The sequence below is a fragment of the Lynx canadensis genome, chromosome C2 (genome assembly GCF_007474595.2).
Source record: "Lynx canadensis isolate LIC74 chromosome C2, mLynCan4.pri.v2, whole genome shotgun sequence".
NCBI lineage: Eukaryota > Metazoa > Chordata > Mammalia > Carnivora > Felidae > Lynx > Lynx canadensis.
The window spans coordinates 62,845,564-62,863,643 of NC_044311.2; the positions used below are offsets into that span (position 1 = coordinate 62,845,564).

General features: G+C 36.5%; 1 protein-coding gene and 1 non-coding gene across 4 annotated transcripts; both read left to right on the top strand.

Moving 5' to 3' along the window:
• The first annotated feature begins 463 nt into the window (after window positions 1-463).
• Window positions 464-536, top strand: TRNAV-AAC. The gene has a single exon. It is a non-coding gene; the product is annotated as a tRNA-Val (tRNA).
• A 1,280-nt stretch (window positions 537-1,816) lies between these two features.
• MYNN (myoneurin) lies at window positions 1,817-17,622 on the top strand. Of its 3 annotated transcripts, XR_003971702.1 has the most exons (9): window positions 1,817-2,183; window positions 3,015-3,311; window positions 7,470-8,263; window positions 9,023-9,182; window positions 11,170-11,348; window positions 12,207-12,290; window positions 13,307-13,393; window positions 15,285-15,605; window positions 17,485-17,622. XR_003971702.1 is itself a non-coding variant. In XM_030329254.1 (8 exons), exons 2-8 carry the CDS (start codon window positions 3,046-3,048, stop codon window positions 15,545-15,547), a joined length of 1,833 nt encoding a protein of 610 aa, XP_030185114.1. In that variant the 5' UTR covers window positions 1,817-2,183; window positions 3,015-3,045; the 3' UTR covers window positions 15,548-16,546. The 3 variants fall into 3 exon arrangements, 2 of the variants coding, with proteins under 2 accessions (XP_030185114.1, XP_030185115.1); XM_030329254.1 differs by lacking the exon at window positions 17,485-17,622 and having other exon boundaries at window positions 15,285-16,546; XM_030329255.1 differs by lacking the exons at window positions 12,207-12,290; window positions 17,485-17,622 and having other exon boundaries at window positions 15,285-16,546.
• Window positions 17,623-18,080: the final 458 nt, after the last annotated feature.

The following is an 18,080-nucleotide window of genomic DNA, read 5'->3' on the forward strand; positions in this document are numbered from 1 at the left end:
TGGTCTCTGAAAGCAGGGGAGGAAATTCAAAAGCTATTTACTTGTCTCTCCACCAGAGGTTGAAAGGGTCACCTAAGTAACAGCCTTGGCACTTGGTGCTGCAAGCCTCTGCAAGAGGAGGGAGGCCACTGAAGCCCCGCACTACACCCTGCCTTCCGAGCAACGTCTCTCCAGGAAAGGATACGAAATAAAACATTTCTTTCCCACAGAAGTGTTACCCAAAGAAGGGCAAGGAGCGAGTGCCTGGTTTCTGCAGCGGTGCTTAAGAGTCTGAAAAAAAGTGCATGCAAATTCCAACTTTCAGAATAGTTTCAGCACTATACAATTAAACATTTAGTTGTTTTCCTTTTCTGATTGTTTTGTTTTATTTTTCCTGTTAAAAGCTATCTCAATATTACGTGCCTGCGAACTCCAAATTACTACTTCCATATGAAGGACTTTCTGAACTATAGCACCTAGCTGAGTTTCCGTAGTGTAGTGGTTATCACGTTCGCCTAACACGCGAAAGGTCCCCGGTTCGAAACCGGGCGGAAACAGCTTTTTTTTTTTTTTTTTTTTTCTCTATAGGGTTCACCCGAAACGGAGCCATGTGGCTCTCACCAATTATTCCAGACTTTTAAAACACATTCTTAATAGCAACTTACTGAACAGTAAGAATTTAAACTTTCACCCTGGTTATGTTATTCAGCAAATATTTTTATTGACAGCTTGCCATGTGGAAGTGCTTCAAAAAAAAAAAAAATTCAAATCACAACCTACTACTTAAAAATAATGTAACATACAGCCTAGAGAGGAGCTCAAACACAGCGGTAAAACTGTTAGCCTTGTTGCCTCCTAAGCACCTTTTGTGTTACAAGTCATGTGGTTTTCCATTAGTTTTCCCCTTCAGACTGCAAATTTCCCCTTCACACTGCAAATTCCTCGTTGCCGGGAGACCATGTTTTAGTCTTATTTTATACATACTTAGTGTCGTGCTTAACACCTGGTAGAGACTTATATTTCTGAATGAACTACCGAAAAGGGTTTCAACAAAATATAAAAGTGGAATCATAAAGGTGTAATCTAGAGCCAGCCTCAACTTTTCCCCTTGTAAACTTTATGGTAGTGGCTTTATTCACAAATATGTTTCTTACCGCCTAGAGAAAAGAAGTTAAAGAGCAAACGGTGTCGTTGAAAAAAATCTCAGAAGAAATGGGTAAATTCCAGTTGAGACTGTCTTTTAAAATGAAGTCATGAGTAAATAGTCTATGGTCCTGACACATCTTTAACAAGAATAAATGTAGTTCTGGTTTTCTTAGAACTATGATACCCGTAAGTACTAGGGGAAAATTCACCCTAAAATATCAACACGACTTATCCTGTTTCTGTGCCTCTTGTATGTTACACAGATAACTGGCATTCTTTTCACTGTACAAAATCTGAATTCGATGTAAATTATTACGTTAAAACATTCCTGGTCCAGACGCAGAACCTTTTGCGGTATAAAGCCCACCAATGTTGCGTGTGCCCAGGTGCCCTACTGCTTTGCCCCGCTTTCTTGCATCTCAGACTTTTAACACCAGGTAAGGATATCCTGAAAACTAAGCTACAGTTGGCTGATGCAAACACAATTAAGGGTTCTCAAGAGCTTTCGGGTACATAAACTGAAAAGGAGGGACCAGTCTCAGTTCAAAAATCCTCTATGGCCAGGAGCCTAAGGACACAAAGCAGCTGTTCCCACTCTCGGGGGTCCCGAGGAAGGAGAGGATGATGGGAGAAACGAAGAAACTACAAGCCCCAGCATGCAGTGCGCAATCTGGCTCCCGGAAAGAGGACTTTCGGGCGGTGCTGCCCGACCTCGGCCCTGAACGCGAGATGCTGACTATCGGCAGACCAGAATGTTTAGAATGAGGAAGACAAGCGGGTCGCTGCAAATGAACCCTTAAGTCCCGTATCCATGACGTTCGCAGTTTCGCTGGAGACCCTGGTATGCAGGACAGCGAAATTTCTGCGGGCTAACCCGGTCCGTCCTCGCCGGTACCAGACCTCCACGGTCCCAGAGCCTCCAGCGTTTCCTCTGGACGCCCGGGCCGGATATGATGTCTCCGTAGAGGAAGAAGGAAGAGGCGGAGCGGGGAGCGGTGACGTCCTTCCAAGATGGCGGAGAGAGCGTGAAGAAACTGTTGCCCCTTGATTTGCTCTAGGTGAGTCTTTCTTCACGCCCCAGCTTGTCAATCCTGCTTTCTCCGGACGCGCCGTCAGGAGTGAGCAGGCTTCATGGAGTTTGAATTCAGGTCGAGGCGGAGATATTAACATGGAAAGCTTGGGCGAGGCAGCCCCGGTGTTGGCTTTGGCCACAACCTCTGCTGTGGGAACCCGAGGTAGTCGTGGGAGCTGGCCGAAGGGCAGTGCGGCAGAAGCCGGGAGAGACTGGCTTTGGTTGTCACTCTCCGTTGCCGTCGGGAGGGGGGATGAGAGGGGGTGTGGCCTCCTCCGGGCGAGTGACGGAACCTTGACAACTCTGGCTCTCTGCTCCTTCTCCGCCTCCTGGGCACCCGCCCCGCGTTTTGAAGCAACTCTGTGCACCACGGAAAACTAACAGGTTGTGGGGATTTGAGAGCGGTTTTAAAGAACTCATACTGTGCTTTTTTCCTCATCTGTCCAAAGGAGTCATTTCTTAGTGGTTTGTTAATTTTTTCCCCAACACATGCATGCGTACTGAGCTTGGAAGTCTGGAGGTTCAACTGCTGCAAAGCGTGAAATCTTGCGGTGCTTTTTTTTTCAGCTGGTGGAAGTGTTTTCACGCATCGCCGTATATTGATGTGTCCAAACGATTGTGTTAGTTGGCCAAAGATAGACACTTAACCTTCAGCATTTTTAACTAATCTGTTTGATAAGAATTTTCTGTGGGGGCAGCAAGTGAGGACTTTATTCTTGTTCATGTTCTATGTCCCTTCTCCCCTTACCAATTGCTTGGGTGAAACGTTTGATGAAAACTTAGGGTTACTGACTTACTGTCTCTTTTTGTCTTTTAGAACAAGGGTAAAATTCCATTCTGATATCAAAATGCAGTATTCACACCACTGTGAGCACCTTTTAGAGAGACTGAACAAACAGCGGGAAGCAGGTTTTCTTTGTGACTGCACCGTAGTGATTGGGGAATTCCAGTTTAAAGCTCATAGAAATGTCCTTGCCTCATTTAGTGAGTATTTTGGTGCGATCTACAGAAGCACTTCTGAGAACAATGTCTTCCTTGATCAGAGTCAAGTGAAGGCTGATGGATTTCAGAAACTGTTGGAGTTTATATACACAGGAACTTTAAATCTTGACAGGTAAAGTACACATTTTGTTTTCATTTCTAAAACCTAGTCAACGGTCTTTAGAGCTAAAGTATATTTGTAGCTTTTCCATTCAGTCCCTTAATTTCATATATTGCTGTGCACAATGCTATTGTTGTTTTTAATAAAGATGTCAGTATTACTGATTTGGGATGAACAGACTACATTTCTTAAGCGCAAAAAGCACAGATGCTAGTTAGTTAAAGCCTTTTTTTCTGACACATTTGATTTATGTGCTGAAGCAAAACCTGCAGTTTCAGTTATGGAAACTTGAAGATCATACATAATGAATTCGAAGTGAATTCCAGTTTCCTTGGTCTTTATATTCCTCTGATCTTCTCTCTTCCTCGCTCTGTCCCCTACCTCTTAACGTGCTTGAGGTAGTAGGGGAGTGTGGATGAAGAAGGATGATCCTCTGTGTTCATTTCATGTATTCCCATTTCTAACCAGAGATAGCAATGTGCAGGACCTCTTCCTGATCTTGATTCAAGAAAATAATTTCCTTGGAGTGTAAATGGCAGTGACTCCTGTTACCTCTGTAAAGCTATTAGTACTAATGCTTACACCAGATACAAAGTGCTAGAATGCTTCTCTGAAACGCTTAATGCTGTCACTCCACTAATGGGAAGTAGGTTCTGAGGAATTTAATAATGCAGTCACTTGTGTCTCCCATGCATAGTGGACTGTATAATTAATTTAATCCTGATGAATTTACTAGTTGTGGAGGGAAAGGTAGAGGGGATAAAAGGAAAGAGAAACCAATCAAATTACTCCTGTCTTCTTTCCTCCATCTCTTATGGAAGTCATAATCTGACATAAACAGGTATGCTCTTTAGAATTAGATCTAGCCTGTCAGTCACTGTATGTCTTTGAGCAAGATGCAACCTCTGAGGGCCTCAGTTTCCCCATCTGTAAAAATGAGATTGTAGTAACTCCCTTGGTATTAGTGTGAAGATCAAGGATTTACTTGAAGGCCTACTTCCCACTGAACATTAGTTTCGTTTATTTTCTCTCTTCTACTCTCCTCTCTCCCTTTAACTCCACAATTTTTGGAGAAAAATCAGAAACAAAAGGAGACACCTGGAGAAACAAAAAGGAAACACCTGAAATTTTGCCGTCCACTGATAATTACTATTAACATTTTGATAAAAATCTTTCATTTTCCAGATGATCTCTATATATACACATAGATATTAAGCAGAATCCTTCTCTCTGTTTTACATTGCAACTTATTGTGGAAATATACTTCTTTAAAAAGCTAGAATCAAAATGTTCCTTAATTCTTTTGAAAAGGAAACACTATTTTTGAGTTATTTTTAAATTTTAACATAATGAGATTTTCAACTCAGTTCTCTGTGGGTTGATTAAAGGAACACACGAGTGTCAGATTAATCTACATGACAAATTATTTAAATTTACTGAATAGTTGACTCTACAGGTGCCTCATCTAAATATTTAGAGCACATTATGTAAAATAACCACAAAACCAGTGAATTTTGCTTGATCTTCAATTTAATAGTTTCCCATTCTCAATTAACTTTTCCAAATAATCTTGAATTGATTTGAACACACTGAAGAGCAGCTTACTTTGAGCCTTCATGCAAAGCACCAGTGTGAAAAAGAGCCAGATTTTTGTTCAGTCTTTTTTGATACATACCTTTCCTGGGAACTAGTTGTTTGAGCCCCACCACAAATGTGAGAAGACTTACATCAAAAGTAGAAAGTGTATAATTCAGTGATTAAACTTAGTGAAGAAAGCAAAATAATAGAGAATTAAGTGGACTCAGGAGCCAGCTTACCTTGGTCAAATCTTACTCTAACCTCTGTGATCTTGGATGAATTACTTAATGTCTTTGTACATCTGAGCCTTCATTTGTATGTAAAATGGGATTATTACAGATTGCAGAGACCTGTCTTGAGGATTAAATAAACTATTCATGTAAAGCATTTAGCCACATACCTTGTAGCATGTAATTAAATGACTTTCAGTGACTGTTCAAAAGATGAAAGCAGGTTTGCAAGCACTGTAACTTCATGCTTGTAAACAAAAGCAGATTAGTCATTGGTGTAAGCAACTGCTGATTGGTTCTCTTAACTGTAACTGAGATTATAGTTTGTTTACGAAATAGATGAATAATTGGTATGAAATACTGTGTCAGTACTGAACAATTAGTGTGCATCACAGTGCTAGTTTATATTGGTCTTAAAGGCTACCAGACCTTGTTATGTGTTTGGTAGTTCACTGTATGGATCACTAAGCACAATTATAATTTGAGACCTAAGTATAATGAGTGATGAATTTGGTTTCATTCTAGTGCTGTCTCTCATTTATTGTAATAATAATAGACTATGTAAAAAAATTAATAAAAATGCTTAAGGACAAAGGTAACGTTTTTAGAAAGTGACAGTGCTACTGTATGCATGCTAAAAATATTTTGTATAAAAGATGAACAAGATTGTGTTTATATTTGGGCTATTTGTGTTATATCTTTGCAAATATAGAATTAACTTCATTACAAAGATCATCCGTTATGTATTCCAAAATTATAGCTAAGGGACATAAGAAATCTTTAATATTTTCTTATCTAGGGGAAAGACTCCATTTGCAAATAGATTATATTCTTAAAGTTTATTTATACCATATTTAGGAACTTTAGGTATATTTTCCTAGAGAATAAAATGTTCCCTAAACTTGTGATTAGGTTTCCAAACGGGCCTATAAATCTATTTAATCTATAATGAGCTGAGAAAATAACTTTGTGTATAATAAAAGGCAATTTTTTAAAAGCCAATGGAAAACTAAATTTAAAAAGAGGAAACATACAGGTGCCACTTGAGGTAAAGAAGTTTTCATCAGTTGATGAGAAAATCGATAGAGATCTGTAAATACTGTAGTATACCTTCAAAGACCTGAGTGGTTCATGAGCTAGTTAATGTTTAATTTCATTTCAAATTTTACTCTTCTTAAAAAAAATAAAGATATATTAATAGCACTATAATTGTATTACCAGCTATGACTAAAACTTTTTTCTGGCTCATATAATCATGTGGGAAAAGGAAAAGATTTTTTTAAATTTTTTCTGAAGAGTTAAATAATATTTGGGGAAAAGAGCAGGAAGATTACTTGAAGGGTGTGTGTGTGTGTGTGTGTGTGTATGTATGTATCCATCCTCAGATAATTATAAAAGGGTCCTATTTTCATGTTAATACCAACTCAACTCTCAGATTTTATAGCTAAGAAAAGCAAAGTGCCAACAGGTGCTGACTTACCCTAATTAGCTCACCTAGTAATGCCAGAGCCAGTGCTAGAGTAATCAAACAATTTTTCACTACATTGTAAACTTTTGGAGTGCAGGGACTATTTCTTATTTCTTAATATCCTTCTTAGTGTACCACACATGGTAGATGCTCAGTAAATACTGACTAGAATGTTGAACAGGGTGAACTTAAGTCTTTCTATATAGTTCTAATAATGACGGACTCTCCAACTAACATGGGTTGAGTATCACACACAGGCGGGAGGGTTGTTAGAGCTTTCTGAAACCTTGTTCCATTGAAGTGTAATCAGTAAACCAGCAGCACTGGCATCACCAGCAACTGTGTTAGAAATGCAGACACTTGGGTCCCCTCACAGATCTACTGAACCTGAATCCTCATTTAACAAGATACCTGGGTGACTCACATGCACGGGAAAGTTTGAGAAGCACCGTTAAAGTCCCTCACAGGGGAGTAGAGGAAGGTAGGAAACAGTTTTTTAGACTCTTGCTGTTGCCAATCCCAGAAAAGGTAGTTGCTATCTGAATAGGCCTCTGGATGAATGGGAGGAGGCAATAAGTTGCCAACAGCTACTTTTGTGTTCCAAGTGTTTTTTAAAACACACAGAAATTTTAACATTTTCTTATAGTGGTACATTTGTAGTTATGAGTAACCATTATTTTTCATCTTTTGAAGTTCTGTAAAACTGGAGATTTTTGCCTAAAGATTATTCTGAATGAGTGAATGAATTTCTGTAAATTTATTCTTTTAGTTATGCCTTTTTCATCATTCTGCTTCGTTAGGTCTTTAAAAGACATTGAAATATATGTGCAGCTCTGTTTCACAAATAGTTTTTATTTGTTCAGAATATTGTCATTTAGCCTTGTTTCCTTACAGTTGGAATGTTAAAGAAATTCATCAGGCTGCTGACTATCTCAAAGTGGAAGAGGTGGTCACTAAATGTAAAATAAAGATGGAAGATTTTGCTTTTATTGCTAATCCCTCTTCTACAGAGATATCTAGTATTACTGGAAACATTGAATTGAATCAACAGACTTGTCTCCTTACTCTACGGGATTATAACAGTCGGGAAAAATCAGAAGCGTCTACAGATTTAGTTCAGGCAAATCCTAAACAAGGGGCTTTAGCAAAGAAGTCATCTCAAACGAAAAAGAAGAAGAAGGCCTTCAACTCCCAGAAAACAGGACAGAATAAAACAGTGCAATATCCCAGTGACATTTTAGAGAATGCATCGGTTGAATTATTCTTAGATGCAAATAAATTGTCCAGTCCTGTAATAGAACAAGTTGCACAAAGAAATGATAATTCAGAACTCGAGTTGACATCAGTTGTGGAAAATACTTTTCCAGCACAAGATATTGTGCAAACTGTTACAGTGAAACGGAAACGTGGAAAATCACAGCCAAACTGTGCTCTGAAAGAACATTCTATGTCTAATATAGCCAGTGTCAAGAATTCTTATGAGCTGGAGAGCTCTGGGGAAGAGCTGGATCAGAGGTATTCCAAGGCCAAGCCAATGTGTAACACATGTGGGAAAGTGTTTTCAGAAGCCAGCAGCTTGAGAAGGCACATGAGAATACATAAAGGAGTTAAACCTTATGTCTGCCACTTGTGTGGAAAGGCATTTACGCAATGTAACCAGCTGAAAACGCATGTAAGAACTCATACAGGTAAGACTGGTTTGTGGGAGATATAATTGCTTTTATACTGTGACTGATATAATATTTTTGTACAGTACATATTAATATACAGTGTTGACTGTGACCAACATTTGGTATATACTTGTATTCACAAAAATATTTGTTTAGCATGTTAAGACGATTGAAAATTTCTTTGTAATTGTGACCAAGTATTTAATGGCTATTTTGTTTTATTGCAGCTGATACTCTGAAGTCCTAATGTATGACCTGTGTATACCATTTTCCTTCATAGTTAAAATGAACATATACTTGATTCTAGCTTGCTAAGTATTTAACAGAGACAAAGATTAAGAGAACTGATAAAGGGGAAAAGTAATTACAACTCAGTACAGTTCTCAGATTTTGCCACATCTCACCTCCTGCTTCCTAATCTTTGTCAACTTCTGAACACGTTTCTTAGCATTACATACACATTTCATTCTTCAGCCTCTGCATTTACTTTTGTTTGGTACACTTAGATTTGTACCTTTTAAGATGCAATATGTATTTCTTTCATTGACCACCTTTTCACTATTATGAATTGAGAAACATTGATTTCTTTTAATTCTATCAAGGTTTTGATAGTTGATCTGGAAGAAAGGTTCTGTTTGCTTTGTTACTTCTAGCAGTTAATAATTTCCGAATACTGAAAATAGTACTGTTGATGAACTCTTTTGAAAGCCTATGTGGCTTAAGCAACTAAAACAATATCTCCTTTTAAATATAAATTTTATTTGCTTGTTCTTTTAGGTGAGAAGCCATACAAATGTGAATTATGTGATAAAGGATTTGCTCAGAAATGCCAGCTAGTCTTCCATAGTCGTATGCATCATGGTGAGGAAAAACCCTATAAATGTGATGTATGCAATTTACAATTTGCAACTTCTAGCAATCTCAAGATTCATGCAAGGTAAAAAAAAAAAAAAAAGTTGTTTGATCTTTGAGTCTGGCATTCACCTTAGTCTTATGAATAGACTACTGTGTTAGTATTCAAGACGGTAGAGTTCTAATTGTGGTTCTACCATTAAATTTTCTTAGCATAGTGAAGGAACCAGAGGAAGCCATGGTGGCTGGAGGGGAGTAAGTGAAGGAGAGAAATAAGATCAGAATGAGAAATAGGTGATATGATCTTGCTTGCATTTTTTTTTTTTATCTTGCTTACATTTTAAGGGGTGGCTCTGGCTGCTATATTGGAAAACAATTGTAAGATTGCAAGAATGGAAGCAAAATTAACAGGAAGCTATAGATAAAATCCAAGTGAGAGTGATGATGATTTAGGCCACAGTGATGGCAATGGAAGAGATAAGTAGTAGTCAGATTCTGGACATATTTTTAAAGAATTTGCCGCAGATTGGATGTGGGGTATGATAGAAAAGAGGGTAGAATCAAAGATTCTGAGATTTATAGCCTGAGCACATGAAAAGATGGAATTACCATGAACTGAAATGGAAGAGAGTTGTGGATAGAGCAGTTTAAGAGGGTGTGTAGGCATTTTGAGCAGAGATCTGAATATGTTAAATTTGAGCTCTTAGTCATCTGAATGGAGATGTACAATAGACAGTTGGTTATGTAAGTCTGTAATTCAGGGGACTGGTTTGAGCTGAAGATACAAATTTGGGAGTCTTCAGCATATAGATAATATTTAAAGCTGTAATACTGAATGAGGTCACCAAGAAAATGAATGTGGATAGAGAAGCAATCAAAAGGACTGAATCATGAGGCACTCTAATCTTAAAAAAATTCCGGGAGATAGTCAAGAGGTGATTAGCCAATATAGGAGGAAAACCAACAGTAGACTGCCCTGGAATCCAAGTGAAGGAAATTATTCCAGAAGAGAACAATCAGTTTTGTCAAATTTGGTGATAGAGAGGTAAAGATTGAGACTTAACTGTTGGATTTACCAAAGTGAGAGGTCAGCAGTGCTCTCAACAAAAGCAATGTTAGTTGTGACTAGTAGAGAAAAATTAAAGTGGAACAGTTGGAGACTCAAATTTTTGATAAAGAGGAGCCAAGAAATGGAGGAGCAAGAGAGGTCAAGGTTGTTTTGTTTTGTTTTGTTTTGATGTTTATTTTTGAGAGAGAGAGAGCCAGAGTGTGAGCAGGGGAGGGGCAGGGAGAGAGGGAGACACAGAATCGAAAGCTGGCTCCAGGCTCTGAGCTGTCAGCACAGAGCCCGACGCGGGGCTTGAACCCACTAACCTCTAGATCATGACCTGAGCCAAAGTCCGATGCTTGACTGACTGAGCCACTTAGGTGCCCCAAAGGGTCTTTTTTTTAAAGATCAGAGACATCAGTATATTTGTATGGGAAAAAGGAACTGTGGAGGAAATTATAGGAGTGTTACCATTGAGTAGGAAAGAGATAATATCTTAAGTATGCAAATGGGAGTGTTTGGATTCAGATGAATTGTCACCCTCCTGTTAGAGTTAATGAGAACAACAGATACATAGGTACAGATGCCTATAGGTGGAAGGTTGAGATGGTAGAAATTTTCTTCTGATTGCTTAAATTTTTCTCAGTAAAACAGGAAGCAAGGACATCAGCTAAAGATAAGGATGGATGAGGAATTGCTGGAGGTTTAAGGAAAGAGTTTTAAAGAGTGAGTGAATGGACAAGTGAAAATAATTGCCTGCGGTATTAGGGACACACTTGACAACCATATAAAGATGACGGCACAATTTTTTTAACTTACCTTAGAACTAATGTTTTGATAACATTATGCCAAAACATTTATTTTTGATTTGTATACATTGAAACTGTTGATTTTAAGTATATATTCTTGGTCTGTTAATATGAAATAAAATACTACATGAAAAATTGTATAAAAATGCTTATTATATAGATTGGATCCAAATTGTTTTACTTACCACTATATAACTTTATTTATTTACTAATAGGAAGCATAGTGGAGAGAAGCCATATGTCTGTGATAGGTGTGGACAGAGATTTGCTCAAGCCAGCACATTGACCTATCATGTTCGTAGGCATACTGGAGAAAAGCCGTATGTGTGTGATACTTGTGGGAAGGCATTTGCTGTCTCTAGTTCTCTTATCACTCATTCTCGAAAACATACAGGTAAGAATTTGACAGAGATGTTTAAAATTAGGAAAGTTGTAAAAAGAAAGGGAAATTGAGCCCTTACAGAAAGTAGATTATAGATTTTGTTGTGTATCTGTTGTGTGTGTGCTTCTTGAAGCCTTTTGTGTTTGTGGTTTTCACATAAATATTAGCTATAAAAGCAGACTTATTTTCTAAGATAGTACACAGTGGATGGAATTTTTTAATTATGTAACTATATACGTTAAAAATCAGGTAATTTTGACGGTATATAAACTTGAGTTGAAATGTATTTTATGACCTTAGAAAAACCCCATTAGCCTCTTGTTTCACTTCCCTTGGATAAAACAGTAGAGTGAAATTAAGGGGTGAAGATGGGTTTAGGTAGAACATTGATTTTTATGACTTTTCCTGTGCAGACATTCTGAGATTCACAAATTAAACAGCTACTTCAAGTGCAAAATACCAGTTTTGAAGCACGTTGTACTCAAAGATTTTCAGTTTTGATAGAGTACCTCTTAAAATAGGTCTTTCCTAAATAATTTTATTCCTCTTAATAATATATTAGATAGCAAGAACTAAAGTCCTGGATTGATGAATTTTTAATCACGTTTGTAATCATAAAAATTGAACTTCTTGCCCAACTCTAGTCTACTAGAAGGATGTTTGCAGAAAGTTTTATTATATGAAAAGCATCAGGTTACATGAACAGTGTAATTACTAATCTAAGTTGGATCACACTGAAGATACCTCTAAAATACAATATAAAGAGGTTTTAATTCAGTATTTTAGAACAGGTTACTTTAGATTATTGTAATTGATAAAATATTATATTGGTATAGTACACCACTTCGCTATCTTTTATTTTCCATCTAGGTGAAAAACCATACATATGTGGTATTTGTGGGAAAAGTTTTATTTCCTCAGGAGAGCTCAACAAACACTTTCGATCCCATACAGGTCTGTGTTTAGGGAGAACGTATTATTTTTTGTTCTCTCTAATTTCTTTTTATGTAAACCTTGACTTTTAAACCATTATGGACTATATGGTTTCTAGTCGTACTCTACCTATAGCAATATTTTAATTTATAACTATCAACTTTCTGTTTGCTTTGTTTCTTTAGTTATTTGGAGTAGTGTTAATTAAGTTGGGTCTAGAATTGTATAGATTTTCTAAAAAATATGCCAGATAGTAATAGTTTTTAGATGACTTAGATTAAATTGCAAAGATGTACCAAGAAATGAAAAGGAATATATAATACCAAGATAATACTAGATTTTCTTATCAAGTAGTGTTCAGTAAGCAAGTTTTTAGAATGAATGTTAGAATTGACATGTTTCTTGTAAGAGTATTGTATAATATGAAGAAAATATGGAACAAAAAAAAATTAAAACAAGGGAAAATGCCACTTTGAAGATGGACTCTTTTCATTTTCTTTGTCATTTTAAAAATTATTTCTCGCTATTCCTATCTAGAATACTATGAGCCCCTAGTAGACATTTAATAAATTTATTGGCGGCTTCTCTACTCTTAGGCTTCATAGTTTGTAAACCATTGAACAGTTCTTATTCGAAGGAATTGTAATTTTGTAGCATTTTATTCTGTCACTGTTTGTGCAGGATTTTCTAATTTGTAGGCTGCCAGAAAGCAGAAATATTTACATATTTTCCCCCAGCTGTTCCTCTTAGTATCTGGCATATAACTGGCACTCACTAAATGTCTAATAGTAATAAGAGTAAGTTAAATTTCTCTTAACAAAAGGGCTCAATTTTTCCTGAAATGGGGATGCTTAGTATAACAGAGCACCTAATGTGTATGGAAGTTTTTGTTTGACTATATTATAACCACGTGACTAAATGGTACTTTGAAACTAAACTTAAACAGTACAGTAATGTTTACACTGCATTCGTAAACATTGATATTTTTGTCTTAGCTTCAAAAATATTGAGTTTAAACTTTTTAACTTGCTTTTCAGGAGAAAGGCCATTTATCTGCGAATTATGTGGAAATTCTTACACAGATATTAAAAATTTAAAGAAGCACAAAACAAAAGTCCATTCCGGTAAATGTTTGTGTTTTTTTAAAAATTTAGGGCTCTCGGCGCCTGGGTGGCGCAGTCGGTTAAGCGTCCGACTTCAGCCAGGTCACGATCTTGCGGTCCGTGAGTTCGAGCCCCGCGTCAGGCTCTGGGCTGATGGCCTGGAGCCTGTTTCCGATTCTGTGTCTCCCTCTCTCTCTGCCCCTCCCCCATTCATGCTCTGTCTCTCTCTGTCCCAAAAATAAATAAACGTTGAAAAAAAAAAAAAATTTAGGGCTCTCATAATGGTGCTACTCCTAAAATGTTGAGATGCACATTATAACAGTTTAAATTAGATACATATTTTTAAAAACTAGATAAATACATATTAGGAAGGTAGCTTTATAATTTGTAGATAAGTTCACTAGAAATTTCTTTCCATATTGACCATCTAATGAACAGTACTTGAAATATTTCCTCTTTTAAAAACCTGATTTATGAAGTTACAAGAAAGAAAGAATATATAAACAAAACGTGTATCACTATTCTCCAGACTAGAGTCTGGGTTACCTGGGGATTAGTTATGTGACAAAAAGGGCATCATGAACACATGAATCCAGAAACATGTAAGAGGAAGTAGGGAAATGGGTAACTCCAAACTGTTACATAAAAATGAAAAGCCAGACTATAAAATTTAAGTCTGTTGCTTAAAATGAATCCTTGAAAAAGTTTCACTATGTTTGTCATAATTAAAAACAAAATACTAGGCTTCTTCAGTGTATAGAGATGTTAACAAGTCTTTGATAGTAAACAGCGACATCATAAGGATTAAGAAGTAACATATGAAAACTGCAATGTGAGTAATTCAACAAACATTAAATGCCTCTGCCTCCAAAGTACACATAACTGCAGAATAATACGAAGTTGAAAAACGCACAGTCTTAGTCCTCAAAGAGTTTACAATCTGGTGTAGGAGACGAGAAATCTAAATATATAACTGTGATTACAAGACAAAATGTAGGGTATAAGTAGAGACAGAAGTGCTAAAGAAGAGATTAAGTCCTTCTGAGGTGAGTACTGGAAAAACTTAATTCTAGGGAACTTGAAGGAGAGAGAGGGGTTCAGAGAATGGAGATGGGAAAAGGAGGGTTCCTCCCAGGCAGAGAGAATATTGTAAAGGGAGTCACCGGGATAAGGAAGTGCAGGTTGTATTGGCTGGTTGAACTGAAGAGTAATTAGGCAAGAACAGAATTCTAGTTTTATGAAAGCAAATATGCAGTTTTATCTAATGAAACAGATTGAAATCATGTAAAAACTTTGGGGTGGCAGAAGCATGGTAAAGCTCATGGAAAATTTGAAGGCAAAAGTGTATCATAATCGGTGTGATAATTTATGCCCTTGAGCAGAATTTCTCACTTCTGAAAAATATACAAAAGTGCTGTATCTCTGAACTTGAACTCAGAATAGTATGAACTACTCATTAATACGTTCAGAGAACAAATCTGTTATGTGTATAGCACTATTATTAAGTACTTTGAAGGAATCAGAGAAGTATAATTTGACATTTACCCTTGAGGAGTTTAGTCTGAGAATAGAGGCCATACCAGTATGAAGCAGAATGTTCAGTAGCAATAAGAGACAGATGTCGCAAGGTAGTATACAAAAAATTGACAAGTGAGTGATAAAATAGGTAACAGCTCGCCCTTGTCTAGAACAGTTAAATCCCTTTTAAGTTCAAGTTGGTGCTTAAACCTAAGCTTGAGGCCCATATTGGACTTGTGTAAATAATGAGGGTAAATCAGTATAAGAGAAACAGCATGAGTAAAGCTGTGGAGGTTGGAATGTAAGTTCTGGGAATGGTAAGCAGATTTAGTCTATCTAAGAGTTTTTGTTTTGTTTCCAAAGATAGCATAAATTTCTTTCTCTTCTATTTCAGGTGCAGATAAACTTCTAGATTCTAGTATAGAGGATCATCCGTTGAATGAACAAGATTCTATACAAAAAAGTCCTTTATCAGAAACACTGGATGTGAAGCCTTCTGATATGACTTTACCACTATCTCTTCCTCTTGGAACTGAGGACCACCACATCCTTCTGCCTGTCACAGATAACCAGTCGCCTACATCAGATACGTTGTTGAGATCAACTGTGAATGGGTATTCAGAACCACAGTTGATTTTTTTACAGCAATTATACTGACTTTGTGAGGAATATGGAATTGCTAAGACGTCTTTGGTAGTAAACATAAACATCTCTGGTAAGGTGCATATATTCATATTAAATTAGCATTCATTTGAGTTGTGACCATTATTTTCCATTCAGCTGAAGTAAACACCTGATGCTGCATCATAACTGCAATGCTTGTTTTTATTTTTGGCTTCTATGCCTAGATTATAAACATGACACGTTAAGGAGTGAGTTATACTAACGTAGCACTATTTTGAATGGATGAGTTTTTTCTCTTAGAGCTGCCTTAATTCATTTTTATTTTGCATTTTAAATTGCTTTTCATTTATTTAAGTGGAATCTTTCCATTTATATGAGTCAGTTTTGACCTGCGGGATTTTTTAGTTTTTTCCCCTCAAAATTTAAGCAAAATCTATGATAGTATCAGGCCAATAGTGTTGCTGTACCAAGTCCCATAGACCAGTACATAAACTATGTGGGGAAAGTGAATTTTCATTCTTCTACTTAAGAGAATTTAGGTACTGAATAAGAATTGTGCTGTTTCTCTATTAATATATTCCATTGGAGGTAACTTTTCTAATGACACAAAAAGAAGTGTTTTTCTTAAAAGCTAGAAAACTGTATATACATTTTTGTTCATTTAGGCCTCAGAATTCTGGAGAAAAGCAGTGATCAGTACTTTTGAGTTATCCAAGACTACATTTATTTGCAAAATGAGTTTTAAATAGATCATATGGTATTTTTATCTTAATAAAGAAGCTTCAAAATTTGATTCAGGTTATGTTTTAATAGGTTTCTAGATGACTGGAGATGAGGAAAATATGAATTTTGAAGATTTTTGATAAGCCTTGCTACACCTGTTATGCACTTTTTAAAATACTAAGTTCCAAAAAGAATTTTTTAAACGTAAACCTAATGTGAACGCTAAATCACTTGGCTTCTCAATTGACACATTGTAATTATATAAAGAATTAAGAAATTAGCTTCATTTATCAGTGAACATTTGACTTACCAGAAAGCCAGTTTGCTAAATATTTTACATTTTTCTATAAGTTTTGAGTTTAAAATTTTATGAATCAAACCACAACATTTGGTTGTTGTCAGACTGCCTACAGTAGTCTGTCTTCTTCTTACTGAATGTAAAAAATTCAGTATCATTCTGATATTTACTTCCCCATCCCACTTTTCCCACATAATTCGTTTATATTACTGCCTGATCTTTGGACATTAAATTACCAGTTCCACAGAGTCAGTTCCTATGCTGCTGATCAAACACCATGGTGACATTATTTCTTATTTCTGCCATGCATTAGTTGTGGCTTATTTGTTTTCTGTAATAAAGTTAACGTGGGGTTTGGGGTTTTTTTGTTTTTTGTTTTTTGTTTTTTTTTTTTAATTTTTTTTTCAACGTTTTTATTTATTTTTGGGACAGACAAAGACAGAGCATGAACGGGGGAGGGGCAGAGAGAGAGGGAGACACAGAATCGGAAACAGGCTCCAGGCTCCGAGCCATCAGCCCAGAGCCTGACGCGGGGCTCGAACTCACAGACTGTGAGATCGTGACCTGGCTGAAGTCGGACGCTTAACCGACTGCGCCACCCAGGCGCCCCTGGGGTTTTTTTTTGATATTGGTTTCCTTAATTGAATTTTCTCTGGCATCCTAGTCAGAAGAACCAACTAGAAGAGGATGTAATGAGACTACTTAATTCTTGTACACTGTAGAGATGGCCACCGTTTCGCAGCACACTCACCATTTTCGCAGTAGTTTGCCACCAATGGGACTGACTTCACAGTTTGAAATATTCCCTTTGTGTAATATACATCAAACTTAGGATTTAACTATTTATCTAAGAAATCTAATTATGCTTGTGTATTAATATGCTGGGTTTAAATACAATTTACAAAGTTATAAAATGTTCAACTAATCTATTCTGGCTTAAATTCAATAGGAATTTATTGGAATGTGAAGAAATTAAAGAAAATTAAAAGACTCAGCCTCTTTAAGAAGTCTGCTGAAATGGAGAGGTTATATTTAATTCACATCTTCATTAATCCAAGCATCTAAAGAATAAAATTTCAAAAATGGCTACAGTGATGTCAAAATTTTATGAGAGCTGTAGTTACCAAATTTCTTCTAATAATGGTAATTAGCATTTTATATAGATTAGTTCTCAGATTTATTATTTTTAATATTATTGGATTGGAATGGGTAAGGATGATTTACTGTGTTTTTTCTCCATCACGTTATCTGCTTCATAACTAAAATACTTTCTTTTAAAATTGACATGTCTCGATGGTCTTCCAGAGTGACATGTGAGAAATCTTGAAGGCTGAGGTCCCTGTCTTGTCATTCTTCTCATAATGCTATACAATTTTTTATGATCATATGCTTATATTTTAGTTGTATCTGGTGTCATTTTAACACTCAATTACCGTTTAAATAAGTCCGGTTTTAAATATATTTGTTACAATGCAGTTTTGGGAAAGGTCTATTCTTAACTAAATATTATTACGTTTTTGCAAGTGTTTAGGATGTTGAAGCTCT

Excerpts from the sequence above, each read along its gene's own strand:
- MYNN (XM_030329254.1), top strand. The coding sequence starts at position 3,046 with ATGCAGTATTCACACCACTGTGAGCACCTTTTAGAGAGACTGAACAAA. Across the intron at positions 8,264-9,022 it reads GCATGTAAGAACTCATACAG|GTGAGAAGCCATACAAATGT; the intron begins GTAAGACTGGTT and ends TTGTTCTTTTAG. Across the intron at positions 9,183-11,169 it reads AATCTCAAGATTCATGCAAG|GAAGCATAGTGGAGAGAAGC; the intron begins GTAAAAAAAAAA and ends ATTTACTAATAG.